This window comes from Podarcis melisellensis (assembly GCF_964234715.1).
Source record: "Podarcis melisellensis genome assembly, chromosome: 8".
Classification (NCBI taxonomy): domain Eukaryota; kingdom Metazoa; phylum Chordata; class Lepidosauria; order Squamata; family Lacertidae; genus Podarcis; species Podarcis melisellensis.
In genome coordinates this window covers 50,882,570-50,901,056 of record NC_138540.1, presented here as the reverse complement: position 1 = coordinate 50,901,056, position 18,487 = coordinate 50,882,570, and the positions used below count along the sequence as shown (strand labels likewise).

General features: G+C 39.8%; 1 protein-coding gene across 1 annotated transcript in view; it reads right to left on the bottom strand.

The window, feature by feature from the left end:
- Positions 1-14,279: 14,279 nt before the first annotated feature.
- The window catches only part of GAN (gigaxonin), a 30,811-nt gene continuing 26,603 nt past the window's right edge, over positions 14,280-18,487 (bottom strand). Inside the window, exons 10-11 of the mRNA XM_081920466.1 lie at positions 18,122-18,231; positions 14,280-16,591 (exon numbers count right to left, since the gene is read on the bottom strand). Of these exons, the coding sequence (XP_081776592.1) occupies positions 16,410-16,591; positions 18,122-18,231 (292 nt within the window). The 3' untranslated portion in view covers positions 14,280-16,409. The remainder of the gene's footprint in view (positions 16,592-18,121; positions 18,232-18,487) is intronic.

The window sequence follows — 18,487 nt, the reverse complement described above, 5'->3', positions numbered from 1 at the left end:
TCACAAAGCTCTTCGTGGGCACATCACATTCCTTCAAGCTTGTCCGTGTCGTGCAACTTTCAGCTCATATGTTATGGACAAAATGGTTGCTTTTGCCCAAAGGGAAGAGGGCGGCTATGCTTTTAACTAGTGCCTGGTGATCTGGGCAAACGACAGGTGCATAGTCTAAGGTGTGGTGGAAGCTCAGTGGTACACACATGCTCTGCATGTGAAAGGTTTCAATCTCCATATAGGGTTGGGAAAAGACTCCTGTGTGGAACCTTGGAGAGCCACTGGCAGTCAGTGTTGGCAATGCTGAGCTACATGGAAAAATGGACTGCCTTGGTATAAAGCAGTTTCCTATACAGTGGTACCTCTAGATACGAACGTAACTAGTGACGGCATGTCTACGCACGCATGCGTCGCTTTTCGCCACGTCTGCGCATGCGCATGACGTCATTTTGAGCATCTGTGCATGCGCAAGTGGCGAAACCTGAAAGTAACGCGCTGTTACTTCCGGGTTGCAGTGGAGTGCAACTCGAACGCGCTGAACTCGAAGCATATTCAACCCGAGGTATGACTGTACAGTCTTACCTCTGGTTAAGAACTTAATTTGTTCTGGAGGTTCATTCTTAACCTAAAACTGTTCTTAACCTGAAGCACCACTTTAGCTAATGGGGCCTCCTGCTGCCGCCGCCCTGCCGGAGCACGATTTCTGTTCTCATCCTGAAGCAAAGTTCTTAACCCAAGGTACTATTTCTGGGTTAGCGGAGTCTGTAACCTGAAGCGTATGTAACCCGAGGTACCACTGTATTCCAGTTAGGACACACCTTTGCAGCATTCAGAGGCATTTGTTGTTTTTTTCGAGCGGCATTTGTTTTAAGGAGAAAGCATGCACATTTAACACAGTTCCATTGCATTACAAAAAGGTCTGTCACCACCATTCAATTACCATTATTTTATTGTTGTTTAGATTTTGATTGCAAAAAGATTTAGATTTGAAAGAACCCGGAGTCTTTGGAGATCCCAAATATGGAGATCTAGGCAGACTTCAGTATGTGTACATCATTGGCTAAAACCAACTGCATCGTAATTCTAATGCAGTCTGTCCCTCTAGCATTTGAATGTGGACCTCCACACTCTTACTCAACTCGCCACACATTTTACAGGTGGAAACAGATACCAATTGTTCACACATGTGCAGAATGAACAGGTGGCAAACCATGTAATATTTTAACCCTCAAATTCCATGAAAACTTTTTGTAACTGGAAATAAGAGGCCTTGGAAACATGGTTCCTGATATCTGGGACATCTGAATGCTTGAAAGGTGTTCAGGGGTAATTACTACCATGAGTCTTCATGCTTCCACAAATATCAATGTGGGGAGCTTCTTGGGCCAAACCAGCCCCCAGAATTGTGCATGTGGTCCCCTAGCCATCATTTCTAAATTGAGAAGCAAAAGGTAAGCATGGTAGAGCAACTTCTGTGGCAATGCCACCTGGCGGCAGACCACTCTGAGGCTGGGCAAAGGACCACGTTCTGCAAGCTTCCACTTCCTTGTCAAAGCAAGCCACAGGCAAAATCAGTTGCTGACCGAGATCTCACAGGTATACACTAACTCAGGCGAGGCCAATGCAGTGGTCTCTATGTGTTGTGGGACTCCAACTGCCATCAGCCTCGGCCAACATGGCCAAAGGTCTGGTCTGATAGGACCTGTAGGCCAACATCATTTGGAGGGCACATGTTGGCTACCCCTGCACTAACCATTTATTGAAAGGAAACTTCCTGCTAAACACCTGACATGCCAAACAACCCTATCTATTCAAAATCCATATGTAATCCCCAGATTATTCTCATCTCATTTCTACAGCAGAGTAATGGCTGCTTGGGTCCCAGGTTTGCATTCAGTGATGCTGAGCTCTGGTGCCATCTTGAGGAGGTGGAATCAATAGGCCCAGTTCATGGATCAAAGCACAGTAATGGAAGAAAAGGCAGCGCCTTTTTATGGTCTTAAGTGCCACAACATTTTAAAATTGTTTTAACTGCTATGCAAAAAAAATTCAGGGTTGGTTCTGGATCACAGGAAATAATAACAAAAGAATAGTAAGAGATATACACTCTCAGAATGCCCAGATTTAAATATTTCCGGTATCCTGTGAATACACACAGCTCACCACTCCTGTAATTTCCTGTGAAGTGAGGTGACAGGAGGTTCAAGAAGCAAGGATCTTTGTGGGATTGAGAATCATAGAATTGTAACATCGGAAGAGACCCTGAGGGTCTAGTCCAACCCTCTGCAATGCAGCAATCCTGCCCCCCGTTTTCCCTGGGTTGGCTCGTACAACCAAACGGTCTCGTAAACAGCCAGATGCACTGACCCTTTGGGCCACTATAACTTCTCTTCCTCACCAATGCACACAGAACTGTGAACACACAAAGCAACAGTACTGTACATCTCAAATTGTGTGTGTATGGAGAGTTGAGATATCAGTGGAAATCAGCACTAAACATTAGTGTCGTAATTCTATCGAATATCCTGCATTGAGGGGTAAAACCTTTATTTTGCTTACAAGTGTAAGCAAGACACAACCACACTCCATTTTCCTAAAATAATTCAGCTGTACTGTAACAGGAAAGCTGTGTCAGTGGGAATTTCAGATCTAGGGAACGGACTCTTACCCTTTTCCAAGATATAATGTTCAGCCTTTCCTGCTGATAAAAAGCATCCTGATGGATAAACATTTGTTGCTACTGTTAAGTGCAGCAGTTTCTTTTGCTCTTAAATGGTTATTGACCATTTCCCCATCTTTACCCACAAAGGAAAGGTTGCATTTATTAGGGTTTGAATTCAGGCTGTCAACTGACCGCAGGGCTGCTGTTTATAAACTGATTAATCTGCAAGTTTTCTATGTAACGCTGTGGCCACTATGACATGCCTATAATTAGTGGTGCTGACTTGATTGTAGAGGTTTTAGGACAGGTTGGGGAAGCTGTAGCCCTCCAGATGTTACTGGACTCCAACTCTCACCACTATTAGCCATGATGGCTGATGCCAATGGGAGCTTGAATCTATTAACACCTGGAAGGCCACAGGTTCCCCAGTCCTGCTTTAGGAGATTGAGAGGCAAAGCACACTTCCGTTTCCCAGAGTAAGTAATTGAAAATATCAAAACTGGTCTCTAAGAAGACAGATGCTGGCCATCTCTGTACCAAATTGATTATACAACCCCTCTTTACATGATCAGGGTGGCTCTCTATATAACTTCAGCTTCATTTCAAGACTATTTTCAACTGTATCCTTTTTTTTAGCAAAAGAAAGAAAATATTTAATGAAAGAGACAATAAATGTACGCAAACCATAAAATGTTTATTTGGTTAGTTCAACTTTAAGACAATTCAATTTTGGTCTGCACCCTTCTATAAAATAGTTCAAGTTTTCAACAAACCTCCAATACATAAAGCAAAGTGACTTTACCGTACACAGATTTTAGGTCAAAATACAACACTCTTTTTCTTACATTTTATAAAACCCGGTCAATACAAACTACATTAAAAAATATCACACACTTTCACCTGTCCTTAAAACATCATTACACCAAATTTACACACAGTGGCTACAAAGCCCCTGGAGCACAATCTATGTGCTTTAAATTAAAATAAAAAATAAAAGACCCTTACTTGCCCAACATTATACTGAACATGTAAACAAAGTGCTACTTAATCCAAGAACTGTTTTGTATCCCTTTTTTTGCATCTTTAGAATATGTAAACCTCAAAAGTATTACCAACGAGAATGAAGGAATTGTAATTTTTAAATGCCTGCCATGCAAGGCTATCCATGAAAACAGACTGATGGACAAAGGACATGTGAAAATGATCCTAAAGCAAACAAACTCAGATATTTAGCATGATCCAACACCCCATAAACTCTGATTCACAGACCGGATTCTCTTTGATGAATGAAGGCTGACGTAAACTTTGCAGAGCAATGAGCGTGTGTATATATCAATTTAAGGCTATCGATGGCTACTAGCCCTGATGGCTATATTCTATCTCCACTGTTGGAGGCAGTATTGCTCTGAATACCAGTTGCAAGGGTACACAGGTAGGAGAGTGCATCACACTCATGTCCTGCTTACAGATTTCTCATTGGGTGGCCACTGTGAGAACAGGCTGCTGGATTAGATGGGCCTTTGGCCTGATCCAACATGGCTCTTTTTATGGAAGCGGAGGGTTGGGAGCATCCGAACAATCCAAGCATAAAACTTTTCCCATCCCAGGGCAGGTGCACACAGAAAAGTCCTAGGTGAACAGTGCCAATTGGCTAGTACTTGAGATGTCACCAACACACTCCTTTCTTCCCCACAAATTCACTGTAGCAATACTGCAGCTGTTCATGAAATATTTGTAGTTTTGCTTTAGATAAGATTAAGATACAGGTGAAAGATCTTTTGTGACCTCAGTTCAAATGTTACATCTATATTTATTCTAGGAAGAGAAACACATTACGAGTATAAGGCAATTTCCCACTGGGAGCAGAGAATTCCACTGGTCAAAGAATGGGGGAAACCCCTTTACTTAAGCGTTACGTGTGCGCATCACATTGAATCACAGCCACTGTTTTTTCTTAGCTAATTAACAAAGTTGAACAAGATTTCTCAGAAGCACAACATTTTTAAAAAAGAGGCATTGACAAAACACTTGAGAAGGATATACAGATAGCAAAGACAACACTACTTATTAATTACGCATTAATATCATATGTTTCATTGCAAAGCCCATTTTTCATAAACCGATCACAAAGTGCCTTCAGAATTGCACGTTTTTCTTCTTCTTCAAACATAACCATACAAGTTAGCATGCTTAACATTCAAATTAGCCCAACTTCAGCTGTTCTTACATTTTTTAAAAAAATATTAATCCCCCTCCCCAACTAGCAAGAGATGCGGGATCCCTTACACAACAACAATGGATTTGTTCAGATGCCATATGAGTTCACCAAGAACCTGCTGGAAGCTTAAAATCACTTTGTCATTCATGGGAAGAGCAGCCATGGGAATGGGCTCTGTCTCATGACTGAGGGAGCCAGGGGACACCTACAGCAGAGTAATTATATTATACTCACCAGCACTGACTGATAGCTGAAATACAAAGGGTAAGCAAGGAATAAAAAATACAGCCAGCAGCATGCCACTAACTTAAATATATATATTTAAAAAACTTCTTCTGCCTGGCTTTGTATGTAGATGCAGATGTGGTACGGTGGAATGTTGGCTAGTGAGGCTAGAAAAAAAACTGAGCCCAAGATGGGAAAGTTGCTACTGGGCCTGCTAGCTCAGGACTGACTCCATACAACAGCTTTCAATGTAGTTTCTGGCCATATCTATACATCTTGGTTTGGTTTCATCTTCTGCGCCATCTATTCAGCACAGGAGGGGCTTCCTTGGAGTGTCTTGTGGAGACATATGATATCTGAACAAACCCAGTTGACCAAGCTGACAAAACAAAAGTGATCTTGGAGGTCCACTAGTAAACACTGACTTCCCTTATGGTTTGCAGAGAATTGTGAATTAGCATCAACAACATCAAGGGTATTAATATTATTACTGCTATTATTCTTGGCAATCTACAGGCCTTACTTAGCATTGCAAACACTCCAGTGGAACTGCATAAATAACTTAAGGGACATTTACATCCCATTTTAAAATCCAACCCAGAAACCTATTCTTGTATGACTCTTCCAATTATTCAGTTTGCCAACATTTTCCCTAATGCTATCTAGTAGAATCCATAGACGAAAGCAAACTGAGCACTAAGCAACAGAATATATGCATAGATAATTTTGTCTGATTCCAATTCTCATACCATTAAAATTTCTGGATTTTTCATGTTAACTGTCAAGATGGCAATTATAAGCAGCTATGGCAAGAAAAATAAAGTTTTTGGAAATTCAGCAGGTCAGCCATAAACATCAAGAACCAAGTATCATGAATTTTAAAAAAGGATAGAAAAGCATTTGTTAAATACACCCCCCCCCAATTATACTCAATTCCTATTTCTGGTGCCTTATTTTGTTTTTGTGTATCATCATTTTATTTTATTTTTATGGCCAGGGGTCTCAAAGGCTGGGAGTGGCCTGCATCCCCCAGGCTGGTTATGTATAGTGATAACTTCTTATTTTTGCAAATTGCTTGCGTCTGACAACTCTGTAGCTATGAATCTCTCTTCTTCCCCCAATGGAAGACATCATACATTTACGAGATTTTTCTGTACATCTAGGGTCTTAAAGCTGCACTTCATGTCTACAAATCACTCCCTTAATATGGTAAATATACAAACTAAGTGGATGGAGTTAACAGCGTTCTCATAGACATCCAACAGCCCTGATACTTTGTAAGTCTCATATTGCATGGGAGGAAGGAGCTGGTCCATTCCCTTCACTACTAGGGAATAGGCTTTAGAGAATACACATGCTACTGAGGACTGTGGGGTTGCCCACAACATATACAGAGCCAAGCAAAATATATAATGATGGGAATTGTGGAATGGAGTATTTTGGATTTTGCCCATTATGTCTACACACTTCTAAACAAAAGAGCATATTATTTTGAAAAATGTATACAAATTCTGTCAATACAATACGAAAAAAGTTCCTCTGAAATTATACAGCTACACAACATTAATCAATGTACTGTGTGCTTCCTCTAAAAAGGCCACTTTGACAAAGTACAAAAATTGTATGTTTCCTTAAATAACCTGCATTTCTGTTAACACACACTGTGGATGTGTCGGAAGAACAAGAAATGTATAATTACCTTTTGGCTTGGCTATACAGAGTCAAACTACATTTAAAATCCTAGTATCTAATGCATTTTTCAATTAAGAAAAGAAACATGATATTTAAATCTAAGTTCTCTTTGAGCTCATTGAAAGAAAGCTGTGAGCACAATCCACAGAAAATTAGCTGCACTGAAGTCCTATTGAAACAAATGTTGCTATAAATACAGGGTTAAAAACAGTGCTCTCCCATTTATTTCAACAAAGCTTATATGCATACAACTTTCTCTGGAAGGCAATTTTTAGATTAACAAGAGACCACAAAAAACAATTAGTTTCATTTGTGCTAAGTGAAACAGTGAAGCAGCTCAAACACGACAAATGACATGAAATACTTGCTCAGAGGTAAATGGAACACACACAAAAAACCCACTAGCCAGTCTGCCTGCCCGCCCCTCTGCATTTCTGAACGCATTTCAGCAGAAACAAGAAACCAACTCCCTTCCAGATCTGGACTAATCGCTTTGACTGGAGATGCTAAATAACCAAATGAAGTGAGGCAGAAGGCATTTCTTAGCACAGGTATTTACAGAGAAGTTAGAGGTTGTTGCTATCTTTTGTCTGCATAGTCCTTTCAGTAGAGCATACAAACAAAAGTTGCATAGTTGAGCTGAACAAGAAGGTGAAGAGGTGGTTATGGTTTACTAACTTCCTCTTGCATACAGTTCTTGTCATAGTTTTGCCCACTATGGATTTGTATAGGAAAAAAGAGATTTACCTGAATTTGCTATAAGTTGGCATTAGCTTATAAAGATAATGTAAGTAGGTCTTTCTAAAGTTGAATAAACATCTTAAGTTCCAACTGGAAAATACCCCCCCCCCCCAAATACACAGCTGCCTGGCAGAGAGGAGAATTGGAAAGGCAGATGAATGATAGGTAGGGAAGATGTTAAGCCCTACCAAAACTTTTCCCCCCCGAAGATGGGTGAGGTTGGAGATCTATTGGAGGTTTGTTACATGCATGTATTTACCATTAAATTGGGCCCATATTCTCTATAAAAAAAAAAAACACACACAATCTGTCTTTTTGCTATGACATCCTGAATACTAGAAAAGTCTGGAGACATTTCATTTTTGTATCCAATGGTTGGATGGATGCAAATGTGTAGCTCAGAATAGCAGGCAGCCTTACAGCATAGAGCAGGGGTCAGTAACCTTTTTCAGCCATGGGCCGGTCCATTGTCCCTCAGACCATGTGGTGGGCCGGACCAAGTTTTGGAAAAAAATATGAACGAATTCCTATACCCCACAAATAACCCAGAGATGCATTTTAAATGAAAGGACACATCTACTCATGTAAAAACATGCTGATTCCCGGACCGTCTGCGGGCCGGATTTAGAAGGTGATTGCCTACCCCTGGCATAGAGCAAACCAAACCTACACTGAAGAAATACAGATCTGATAGGAAACATCCTGTCAAAATATTAAGCAGCCTCCAACTGGTGGGGTTTCCTGCAGCAGCCAGGAATGGATCTGTGCTTGAAGAAGACAAACTATAATTATTATTGATAAAAACAAAGTTTCAAATCCCAGTGCAAAAACAAAACAAAAAACTTAGTCAGAGAGGTGTCAATAAATGAGAGGCCCCGCTAAGAGGGTTCAGAACACATGAACAAATTATTGATCCATGTCACATTCTTTTTCTTTCTCTCCCTTATCGGGCAATGATAAGAAAGCTACTAAAATAGCAGCCTTGCCTTGATGCAGTGAAATTGCAAGGACAACCTGAGGACAAAGAAGCAATCGATTTAACTGTATTGTTTTTCACCCCAATGGTTATAACATCTGGTTAAAAATAATAATAATGAATGACTGAAAGGTTTTCCCCACACCAAGCCTACCCAGGGAGATCATAAATGGCATGGAAGATTATATTCATATTTCTCCACTGTCACCAAAATTGGTAAGGGAACCTAAAGTATTGCTGCCTGCTTTTATCTTACCTCTACAAAAGCCTCCCCTTCCTCAACTAGGCATAACAGGCACAACTTCTACTCAACTTCCTCCAAAAGAGACAAGTCATTGTTGGCCTGCCCTTTCTCCTTTTTAAGAAGAGCAGCCACAGTTGGCTTCAATCCAGAGTGGGGCCATTATGCAAACAGGGGGAAGCAGGTGGGGAATAATTTTGCCACCAAAATCAACCTGCCTGAAACTGCTCTGGGCATGTTCCTTCCCCCATTGATTAAGTTCAGGAAACTTCACAAACATTCAATTTGCCTCTCTTTAATACCCTACCTTCACTGTATTTGGGGATGGGCAGCTTAACTTTCCATGATTAATAGTTAGTGAAATGGTATAGGACTTCTCAAAAGCCTACAAGAGGAAGGTACAGTGCATTCAAAGTATTTTTTTTAAAAAAGAATCAGTCAGGTAAATGTTTCGTACTTATCTGATACCTCCTGGGAACTGGATGCAACTCAAGAAAACTAGTTCATAGGAATGAGATACATGAGGAAAGAGTCCCCATGTAAATTGAAAACTTCAACATTTTACAGCAATACTTAGATAAAAAAGCCTATTGTTCAGTGAAGGGCAGTTATTTTATTTCATGAAGGGTGTAGGTATGGACAGTATACAGGCTGTTCACAGAGAAAAGTTGTACCTTAAATATGGACAATTTCCCTGACCTCAACTAAGAAAGAACAAAGGAGCAACCACTCACCATCAATTGATAGCTAACATTCAAGTAAAGGATCAATTCGATTTTTTCAAGCACAGTGTTAAAGAATTCAATAGTTATGTCAAAATAGCACCTTTAAAGAATAGAACAAGGCTCTTGGTATCAAGCAGAACAAAAACACAACTGATTGTACCACACAGGGTAAGCAAAGGTTGTCTTTGCACACATGTTAAGCAATCGTTCTGCTTTTCCTGAGAAGCAAAGGCTGGAAATTCCTGCTTTAGCCTGTTGGTTGTTTTATTTTGCTATAGTTAATAGTAAAAATTCAAGCTATGACATAACACTAGTAATTTTTACTTCAGTGCAGTTGAAATCAAAACATGATATGGAGCAGAATGCTGAATTTCATTGTTACACTGTACAGCTAACTATAGCTTTTCAGCTTATTTATATCCAACCACTTTTTAGTCTCAGGTGATTAACAAACTAGATATAACACAACTGGGTTAATGGAAATGGAAGGGGTCTTGCCCTCTCCCCTTTTTTTACAGAGGGGTTGGTAAGTGATGGAGACTCAGAGGGTCTGGATGGCAGCTGGAACAGAGAAGTAGAAGAGCATCAGCCTCTTCACTTGGGGATAATGGCACAGTAACACCAAAACCTCTCTTCTGGGTGTCCTGCACACTGTATTCCTGGCAGGATTCAACATCTATGTGCTCTGCACCCTTTGGAATATGCAAAGCCTACTTTCACACACACACACCACCACTGTGACGATGGGCCTTCTGCTAGCTTCTAAAGAAATAACAGAAGAAAAAATGCCACTCCGCAATCTTCTTCCTGTTAAGCTAAGTAACTGTTCCTTTTTGTGTTACCAAGAGTATTAAAGGGAACCCACAGGCCGCCTATAGAGAAATACCCACTTAACACATTAACTATCCAGCAAGAATACTTACAGTGCAATTCTGTGCATGTCAACTCAGGTGTAAGCCCCACAGTGTTCAACAGGGCTTACTCCCCGGTAAGGGCGTATGGGATTGCAGCGTTAAATGCCAATGATAACTGGCATTGCCTAGTTTGCCCCAGGTGATTCAAACACACTAAATAGTTACATCAGCCAAAGCAGTATTAAAATGGTGAATTCTAACAAAGAGCATGAGGAATGTTTTATTTGGAGAATCTAGTGTATGTTAGGTATGGACTCAGAAGGGGCAGCTACACTTTCATACCTAGTTAACAAACTTTCAAAACCAACCAAGACTTTAAAATCAGTCAGTATGATTTTACAATAAAAAGGCAAAGACCACGACATTAAAATCCTATGCATATCAAGTTGATGGTCAAACGGAAGACCGACTTTAATGACTCTGGACTGCACCCACAGCACGTAAAACATTTGTAATTTAAGGTGTACTTTTACACCTGTCCTTTACAGTTGGATATAGAGCACTTGATAAAATAAGTTAAGTAACAGTTAAAAATCCTACCTTCCTGTTTACTATTGAGGCTTCTTTAGAAGAAAAATACCTCAAAACTATTTTAAATGTTGACAATTTCATAATGTTAACAAGTTAATAATAGGCTTATTTAGGATTAAGAACAAATTGCAGTTCTTTTCAGTTCCTCATTTCTGCTCCTACTGATATTGCAGTGAGATACCAAGGCCAATAAATAAGTAAAATAAATAAAAACAAGACACGACCCCATCTCCAAATATGCCAGAACGCTTCGGAAGCATTTTTAATGTCTAACAATCAGGCTAGGGGAGAAGCACAATGTATACTCATCATGAGGTCCATGAATCTTATAGTTGATCAGTACTTCTTGCCCCTTTGTGGTAACTCACATTTAGGGTTACAGAACCTGAGATGTGCAACTTCCCTTCTGTAAGCAAAATCAGTTAAAATAAATTGCACTGGACATGATCTGTTGCCCAGTGGAAAGAGCTGCAGATTCAGGAGGGGACTGACATGGGGATCAACAAAGGACTCTCTTCTTTTTCATTCTTCCTTGGGGTATGTGGACTGCTGCTCTCAGCCATAACTTGCAATGTATCCTGTATGCAGCTCTCGCATACACATCCAGCCACATCTCTCTTCTTCTAAGGGCCCTGGCCATGAAATACTCATTGTGAGTAACAGGCTGTCATTAAGAGTGATTGCTGGCATGCTGCAGAGCACATGGAAAGGAGATGGAGAGAAGCAGGCTGCAATGAGACCTATGATGATGCCTTCCCATGAGTCCAAATACACCCACAGGGAATGGATCAAGTTCACACTTTTAAATATTTATATGAAGTTAAAAATAAAAATGGTCAGCTGCCATTTACTATTTAAATGCATGGCACTAGAATACCAATGGGGCAGTAGAGTGCCCATATGCCCTACAGGCAGCGATGTTTTCTGAGGCAGTTTTGGAGTATAAATTAAGACAAAATAATAAGACCTTGCAGAACTTTGATTTGAACAGTTCTAAGATGTGCAAAGTTTCTTTACTAAAGAATTCCACTATTCTTTTTGCAGCTCAAGGTCTTAAACATCCCTGTGCTCTAACGGATGAGATCCACAATACCTGCGTAGAAAGAGAACACTTGGCACTTATTTTCGTTATTGCATACTGCATTATGTGCAACAAATGCAGGCTCCATGCTTTCAGAAGCTTTATATTGACAAAAGTATCGAGGAGAGAAACGGTAACAAATAAATAAATATTCCTATTTGTACCACTGGCTGTCTCTTTAAGGATTCTGGTATACATCCCAATCTTTGCAGAATGTGGCTCATATTCTCTACACTTAACTTTTAAAATTGTGAAGATAAAATTGATTATAACTGTATTTTAAATCAGGATCTCAGAGGTGATTCCAATCAGATTTTCAACAGGCTTTGATTGCTCTTTCCAAACTGAACATAAAGCAGAGTTTGCATAAGATAAACAAGTAGTTTTGATCTACATCCAGAAGCACACCTATTGCACGATGCTAACTAAGGCTTACTTCACAATCAAAATGAAGCATAAATAGTTGCTATGCAACCAAAGCCACAGATCAAGCCATCATTGGTAGTGCAGGCAACATATGCTAAACTCAAAACCAAGGATTGGATATTATTCTGTGCAGGGTCCAGTGGAATAAACAGAACCTGCACCCTAGTCTTTAAGGGACCAAAACTAGAAATGGTAGTGCCACAAGTAGAAAACGGACCCTTTTTCCAATGCCTTTCTCCTTGAAATTGCTTCTCCCTAGGAGAAATACAGAGAAGAGAGAGAGAGAGAGAGAGAGAGAGAGAGAGAGAGAGAGAGAGAGAGAGAGAGAGAGAGAGAGAGGTGTGATAGAGGGAAGAAAAGGTGGGGGCAGGTTACTTTCCGCCCTCACTCCCACCAGCTTTAAGTCGCTGCTACAACACTGCTTTTTGAGGCAGCAATCCAATTCCAGCACACAGGTCTGCTGTCACAACATCTAGTTGGTTCCAAGATCCAAGTTGGCAAAATGATTCTACAGACATGGCCATGATGGTAGATAGAGAAGCTTTTCCTTGTATAGCTAACTGTAGGATCCCAAGGCTGGCAAATGAGACCAGTTAGTCCTACTGTACTAACTCATCAGCTGCAAGTTCTTCTAGAAAAGCTCAAAACCAAATATTAGGTACCTAAAATTGCACTGACTTAATTGCTCTGCAGTGACTGTCAATACAGTACCCGTGTATGCAACTCAATACTAGTCACTTCCCAATCAGACGCTGCCCCTCTGTTCAACTACATGTACCCAACAGCTTTTTGTCAATTCTGGTTTGAGTGACTGTATTCTGCTGCAATTAAGTGTGCTTTAACAATGCAATACATAGCAGTAGCAGCATCTCACCCTAAATATTTCCTGTGCAGCAGCTCACAAGCAGGAAGACTAAGATATCCTCCTTAGGAATACAGTACATTATAAATTATGTTTCAGTTTCTCTTTCAACAAGAACCTTGCATTTATTTTTATTTTTTTAATGTTAGCAAAATCAAAATAAGATTGCTCCTCACAAGATTCACTGTATGGAATTTTGTTCCTTAGTAAGGTGCACTAGAATTTCACTATTATAAACACGGACAGGGCAAGGACAGCCTCTCCGAACAATTAGCAACCCTCTCCAACCTGATGCCCTCCAGATTTTTAAACTTTCAAACATCACCCTGTGGTAGCTAGTCAAGGATGATGGGAGTGTAGGTCAAAACAGTTGCGCGGATGGCACTGGATTAGAGAAGGCTGAATTAGGATGTTCCCTGCTACTTGGCGAAACAGGCAGCCTTGGGCAATGGAAAGGAAAGGCTCCTTAGAGTGGTTTGGCCACTCCTGCACTCTTCCCAGTTGTTAACTTCCAAAGGGACAGACATGCAGAAAGCAAATTTAAGAGGGCAGAGCTGCAAACACACCAAAAACTCCACCCGAAAGAGCATAACTCATGAACGAAACTCATAATCACCTCTAATGAACCAGCTTCTCACAAGCTAAGCAAACAATAGACACATCTCCCCCTTTTGTTAGTTGTCTCCCTCTTACTTTTGGACATAAACTGGTCTTCTTTGGTTCAGATGTTTAGACTGGAGTGCATCTCAGTTAACTCCAAAGGGAGGACAACACACAGGTAAGGATTCAGTTGGAAACTATCTGGTAAATTCCCTATGCTGCCACCCCAATAGGATCATAAGCAACTCAAGATTATCCCTCGCTAGTCCTTTGTTCTGCCTGAAAATATGTGAAGAATCCCTCAACACAAAAGCACAAAGCATAACGGGTGGGGAATAGCTGCCTGTAAGGAATAAGTAGCTGCTACAGAATAAGTTGGCCACTTGCTGCTGAGAGGGAAAATTGGGAGACTGTAAAAGAGGGTGGCTTACTTGAGAATTGCAGCCGTTGGATTTTCTGCAAAACTTCTGAAGTTGACGAGAAAACAATTTATAGTATTATATGAATGCACTTAGAAGCATCTCTCAGCTCCCACTGTTTGGGGAGTGGGGCAGAGTTGTGGTTCCACTGCTTGCATGAGTCAAGACAAATGTTATTTTGGATTGTAACCTCTGAGCAGAGTCAGAATTCTGATACTTCAATTTCTGAATTGTATCCGCAATGGCATAAATGCATAGAATACACTCTTTGTATAAGTGTGACATGATTGACCTATCTTATTAAGAACGAATGCCATGATCAAGCTAACATACAGTGGACATGTTGAGCATGTGCTTAAGGCTGCAATTTTAAACACAGTTACTGAAGAGCAAGACCTACTGAACTTAATGGGACTTATTTCACAGTAGACATGCACAAAATTGTGTGGTAAATATCTTCTCTTGAACTAAATGAGGCTTAAAATGTGCTTAATCTTGTCAAAACTTCCTAGATTCTGGAGTGTCTCTTCCAACAGAATTAATACAGCATTGTTGTGTGGTACTAGTTGTCACTTCTCTTTCAGTGTTACCTTCTAAGACAACAGGCACCCCTCTGGGTTTATGGTAGCGTAAACAAGAGCAACATCTGGCCCTGCAACACTGCAGTGCAACAGGCACAACTGAGGTCCTACAACTTTCCAAAGTAGAAAGCACTAAATCTTATAAGGGTATAGTTTGCAAAGGTTGTAGTGCAAGACTGTGCCCCTTTCCATTTCTTCTTTTTAAAAATTATTGTGTTTCACTAACAAAGTAACAAAATAAAGTTTCAGTAGTGAGGTAAACAGTGTTCTACCAGCAAAAAATTGCTATCAATTAAATATTATTATTTGTGAGCAAAAAGTTACAAAAAAAACCCCAGAAAAAAATACTTCACTATAACTGCACTCTAAAGTTCAACAGTACTCAGTAAGACTATATCTTAGAAATAGGTCATTTGTACACCAGCTTTTGATCCCAATATAATTCTCCAGAGCAAGTCTGAAATGTATTAATGTTTAATAGTTCCACTCCCACCCTCCCCACAAGTTAAAAATCAGTCTTTTACATTCCTCACTTTTTGCACTAGTATAGGTATTAAAGTTTTCAGCCCTGTAAACCTGCAGCAACTTTCAAGTTGTTTGGAAAAATACTCCTTTTTGTATTTCTCTTTAAAAAAAAAAGAAAAAAAGAATCAGAATCAGATTTGTGTGCTGCCTAAACTGGCTGATAGTAATAGCATGGCAATTCTGGAAAACCCAGCCTTCACCCACCCACCCAACCTCACTCACTGTTTTTCAAGTGAGTGGTTACTGCAGCATGTGGCTTTGTGCTGGTCCACATATGACACACCATTTTAGATCATTTGACGTACACAAGATTTACAAAAAAATCTGTGTCACTCTCAGTTCTCTACTGTACTGAAATCTTTAGATCAGTTTAGTCCATTTTAAACATACTGGTATGTTTTTTAAAAGATTATTAGGAGTGAAAACACACTGAAAAGTGACATATGTACAATTCTATCCTTTCAGGCACAGGCCTTAAATTGTCAGGAAGGCCTTGAAGTAAAAGGTGCAACTGCCCATCTTCCTCCACAGTAGAGTTAACAGTCTCTTTTGGCATACTAGTGAAATCGGTTTTCATACAGGATTTCCTGTGTTATCAATGTCATCTAATGTCAACACAGCAAAGTTACTTGTAACAATTCTCCTTGATGAAAATGTCCCTTACTGATTCCCCCACCGTCCCAATTTCAATTTTTTAAATCCACTCCTCCTGGTTTGAAGCAAAGGAACTGCTTCAATAGCATGGTTTAGTATCTTTAGATAAACTGAACTTAAGATACCTCCTCAACCATGTTTCTCAATGTACAATGACTTGCCCCAAAGCAAATGCTGAGGCTTAAGCATTTAAGCAGTTAAAAAAACAGGACAGATACCATACCAAAGCCGAGCATACAGTTTAAGTTTCTGCCGCAAGATGTTTGTTTCTCCTTTATATAGATATATTGTTATGGTGGAGTGCCTCTCAAATTATTCCCATCTCCTCTGTTTTCTGAAGTTCTCTCAAGGAGAAGGAACACGGATGCGGAACAATCCTTGCTGGAGCTGGAGCCGGAAAAGCTTGCAGTTTGCTATACGCAAAGCTGCACATCCAGTACGGCGAAGATCCGATGGAAAGAGTGGCTTAGTATGGTGCCAAGTTCCGGTGCTTCTTTTAAATTCTCGAACATAATCGTAATTGGTACCTATTAGGAAATATATTTTTAGCTTTAGGATTTAAACAGCATATGGGAAAAGATTTACTCAATAGCACCAGTGGAATTCGAAATGGAAACCTGTTGCCGAACTGGGTTTCCCTCACTTTAAAAAAATGCAAAGCAATACCAGGTTCAAAAACAAATGCATTTTGCATCTCACACTGTTATTATATGGGAAGGCTCTATTGCAAATATGCAGATTAAGGATATATTTATTTCTGACATTTTTTACCCAACCCCCTCCCCTATTTGCTGTGTCCTAAACATACCAAGAAAGAGATAGTTGTTAGTTGTAAAATGTTATTTGAGAATACAGAATGTGGTATTTCAATGATGGACCATTTAAGAACAGGAGCTAGCAACATATAAACTATTCAAATCCTAAGAACAACCCCTCCCCCTTCAAGTTTGTATAGCACAGGTCTGAAAAGGTTTTATAGCAAAATGTTAAAAGGCTAAGATGCAACAAATGCAGCATTAATGGACACCTTTGGCTCTTGAGATGACATTTGGGCTTGTCTTTTGGGAAGAAGCCAGACAAGTGGTTTAGCAGTGATACTGCAGAAAGCTTCAAAATTTCTTTTTATGTCATAGTTTTCAGTGACTGTTTTTAAAGACGTGAGGAAAACACTAGATGGATGAGTAAAGGCTGAACATGACCAACAGATGGTTTTTGGAGCCTATGTTGACTCACTTGCCAAGCTGATGAGAGAATGCCGATATCCTAATCCTTTGGCAAGATTAACTGCTCTGAATATACAAAAAAAGGCCTTGGCCAAAACAGATAAATGAACAAGGCAGATAAATGCAATTCAAGTAGTACATGGTGCTTTCAAATCCCAGAATACGCATTATTGTGCAATGAGTTTTCATTGACCAGAGTCAACTTTATCACATGAGTCTTTTGTGAACTGCAAGTGACAAATTACATAACAAATTACTTAAGATGTCACAGAATGGTCATTTTTACTGAAGTGAACTAACATGGCTACTTTTTTCAAAGAGACAGGGATCGGTGGCAAAAGTGAATTACCCTCAGTTTGGTTGAACAAGTCAAGCTATTAGAACAAAATGCATGATAGAATAGAATAGAATAGAATAGAATAGAATAGAATAGAAAGAAAGGTTATACTTATTTTAAATAAGTGAAAACAAGATAATTTGCTTTCCCAGCTATAATTTCACATCAACAATGTTCATTAACATTGTTAATGTTAGCATGGTTGCTCTCCAAAAGGCACTCAGATAGAAAGGTGATGAATGAAGTCTCCTCCCCTAATCTGCCTTATATATTTTAAGTGTGGGATTTAATTTTAAGCAAGTGGAACAAGCTACAAAAGAACTAAAGAATTAAACATGGACTCACCAAAGAGTTTCATACTATGAGTACTCCAAAAATGTAAGTAGCAAAACTCTTGAGGAGCACATTAGCTACCTCTGCCTTACAGTATGTCCTCTGAGAAACAAATACATACAATAAAGGAAAAAACCCACAAGATATATTGTTTAGGCTCTAACCTGTATCAAGATCCCCAATCACATAGATACTAGCCCCAATGGGCACAGCTCCATACACAAACGAAGAACTGGCTGGGATGCATAAGTTCTGATCATTCAGGTAGATCCACCTGCAAGAAAAGGCAACCTTTAAAGTATAATTTGTACAGGGCTTTTTGCAACGAAGAGACACACAGATGCCAAAGATATTCGCCTCACAAATTTACTCACCCCAGGCAAAAAAAATGAATGAAAGCCTGTGGATATCTTAAGAATAGGATTTCTAACCTGATGTTGTGCTACACCTCGAGGCCTACCTCCCTACTCATCTAGGTTGGGTCTTGAATGCATACCAGAATCCTTTTCGTGGATAAAGCAGGTGGACGT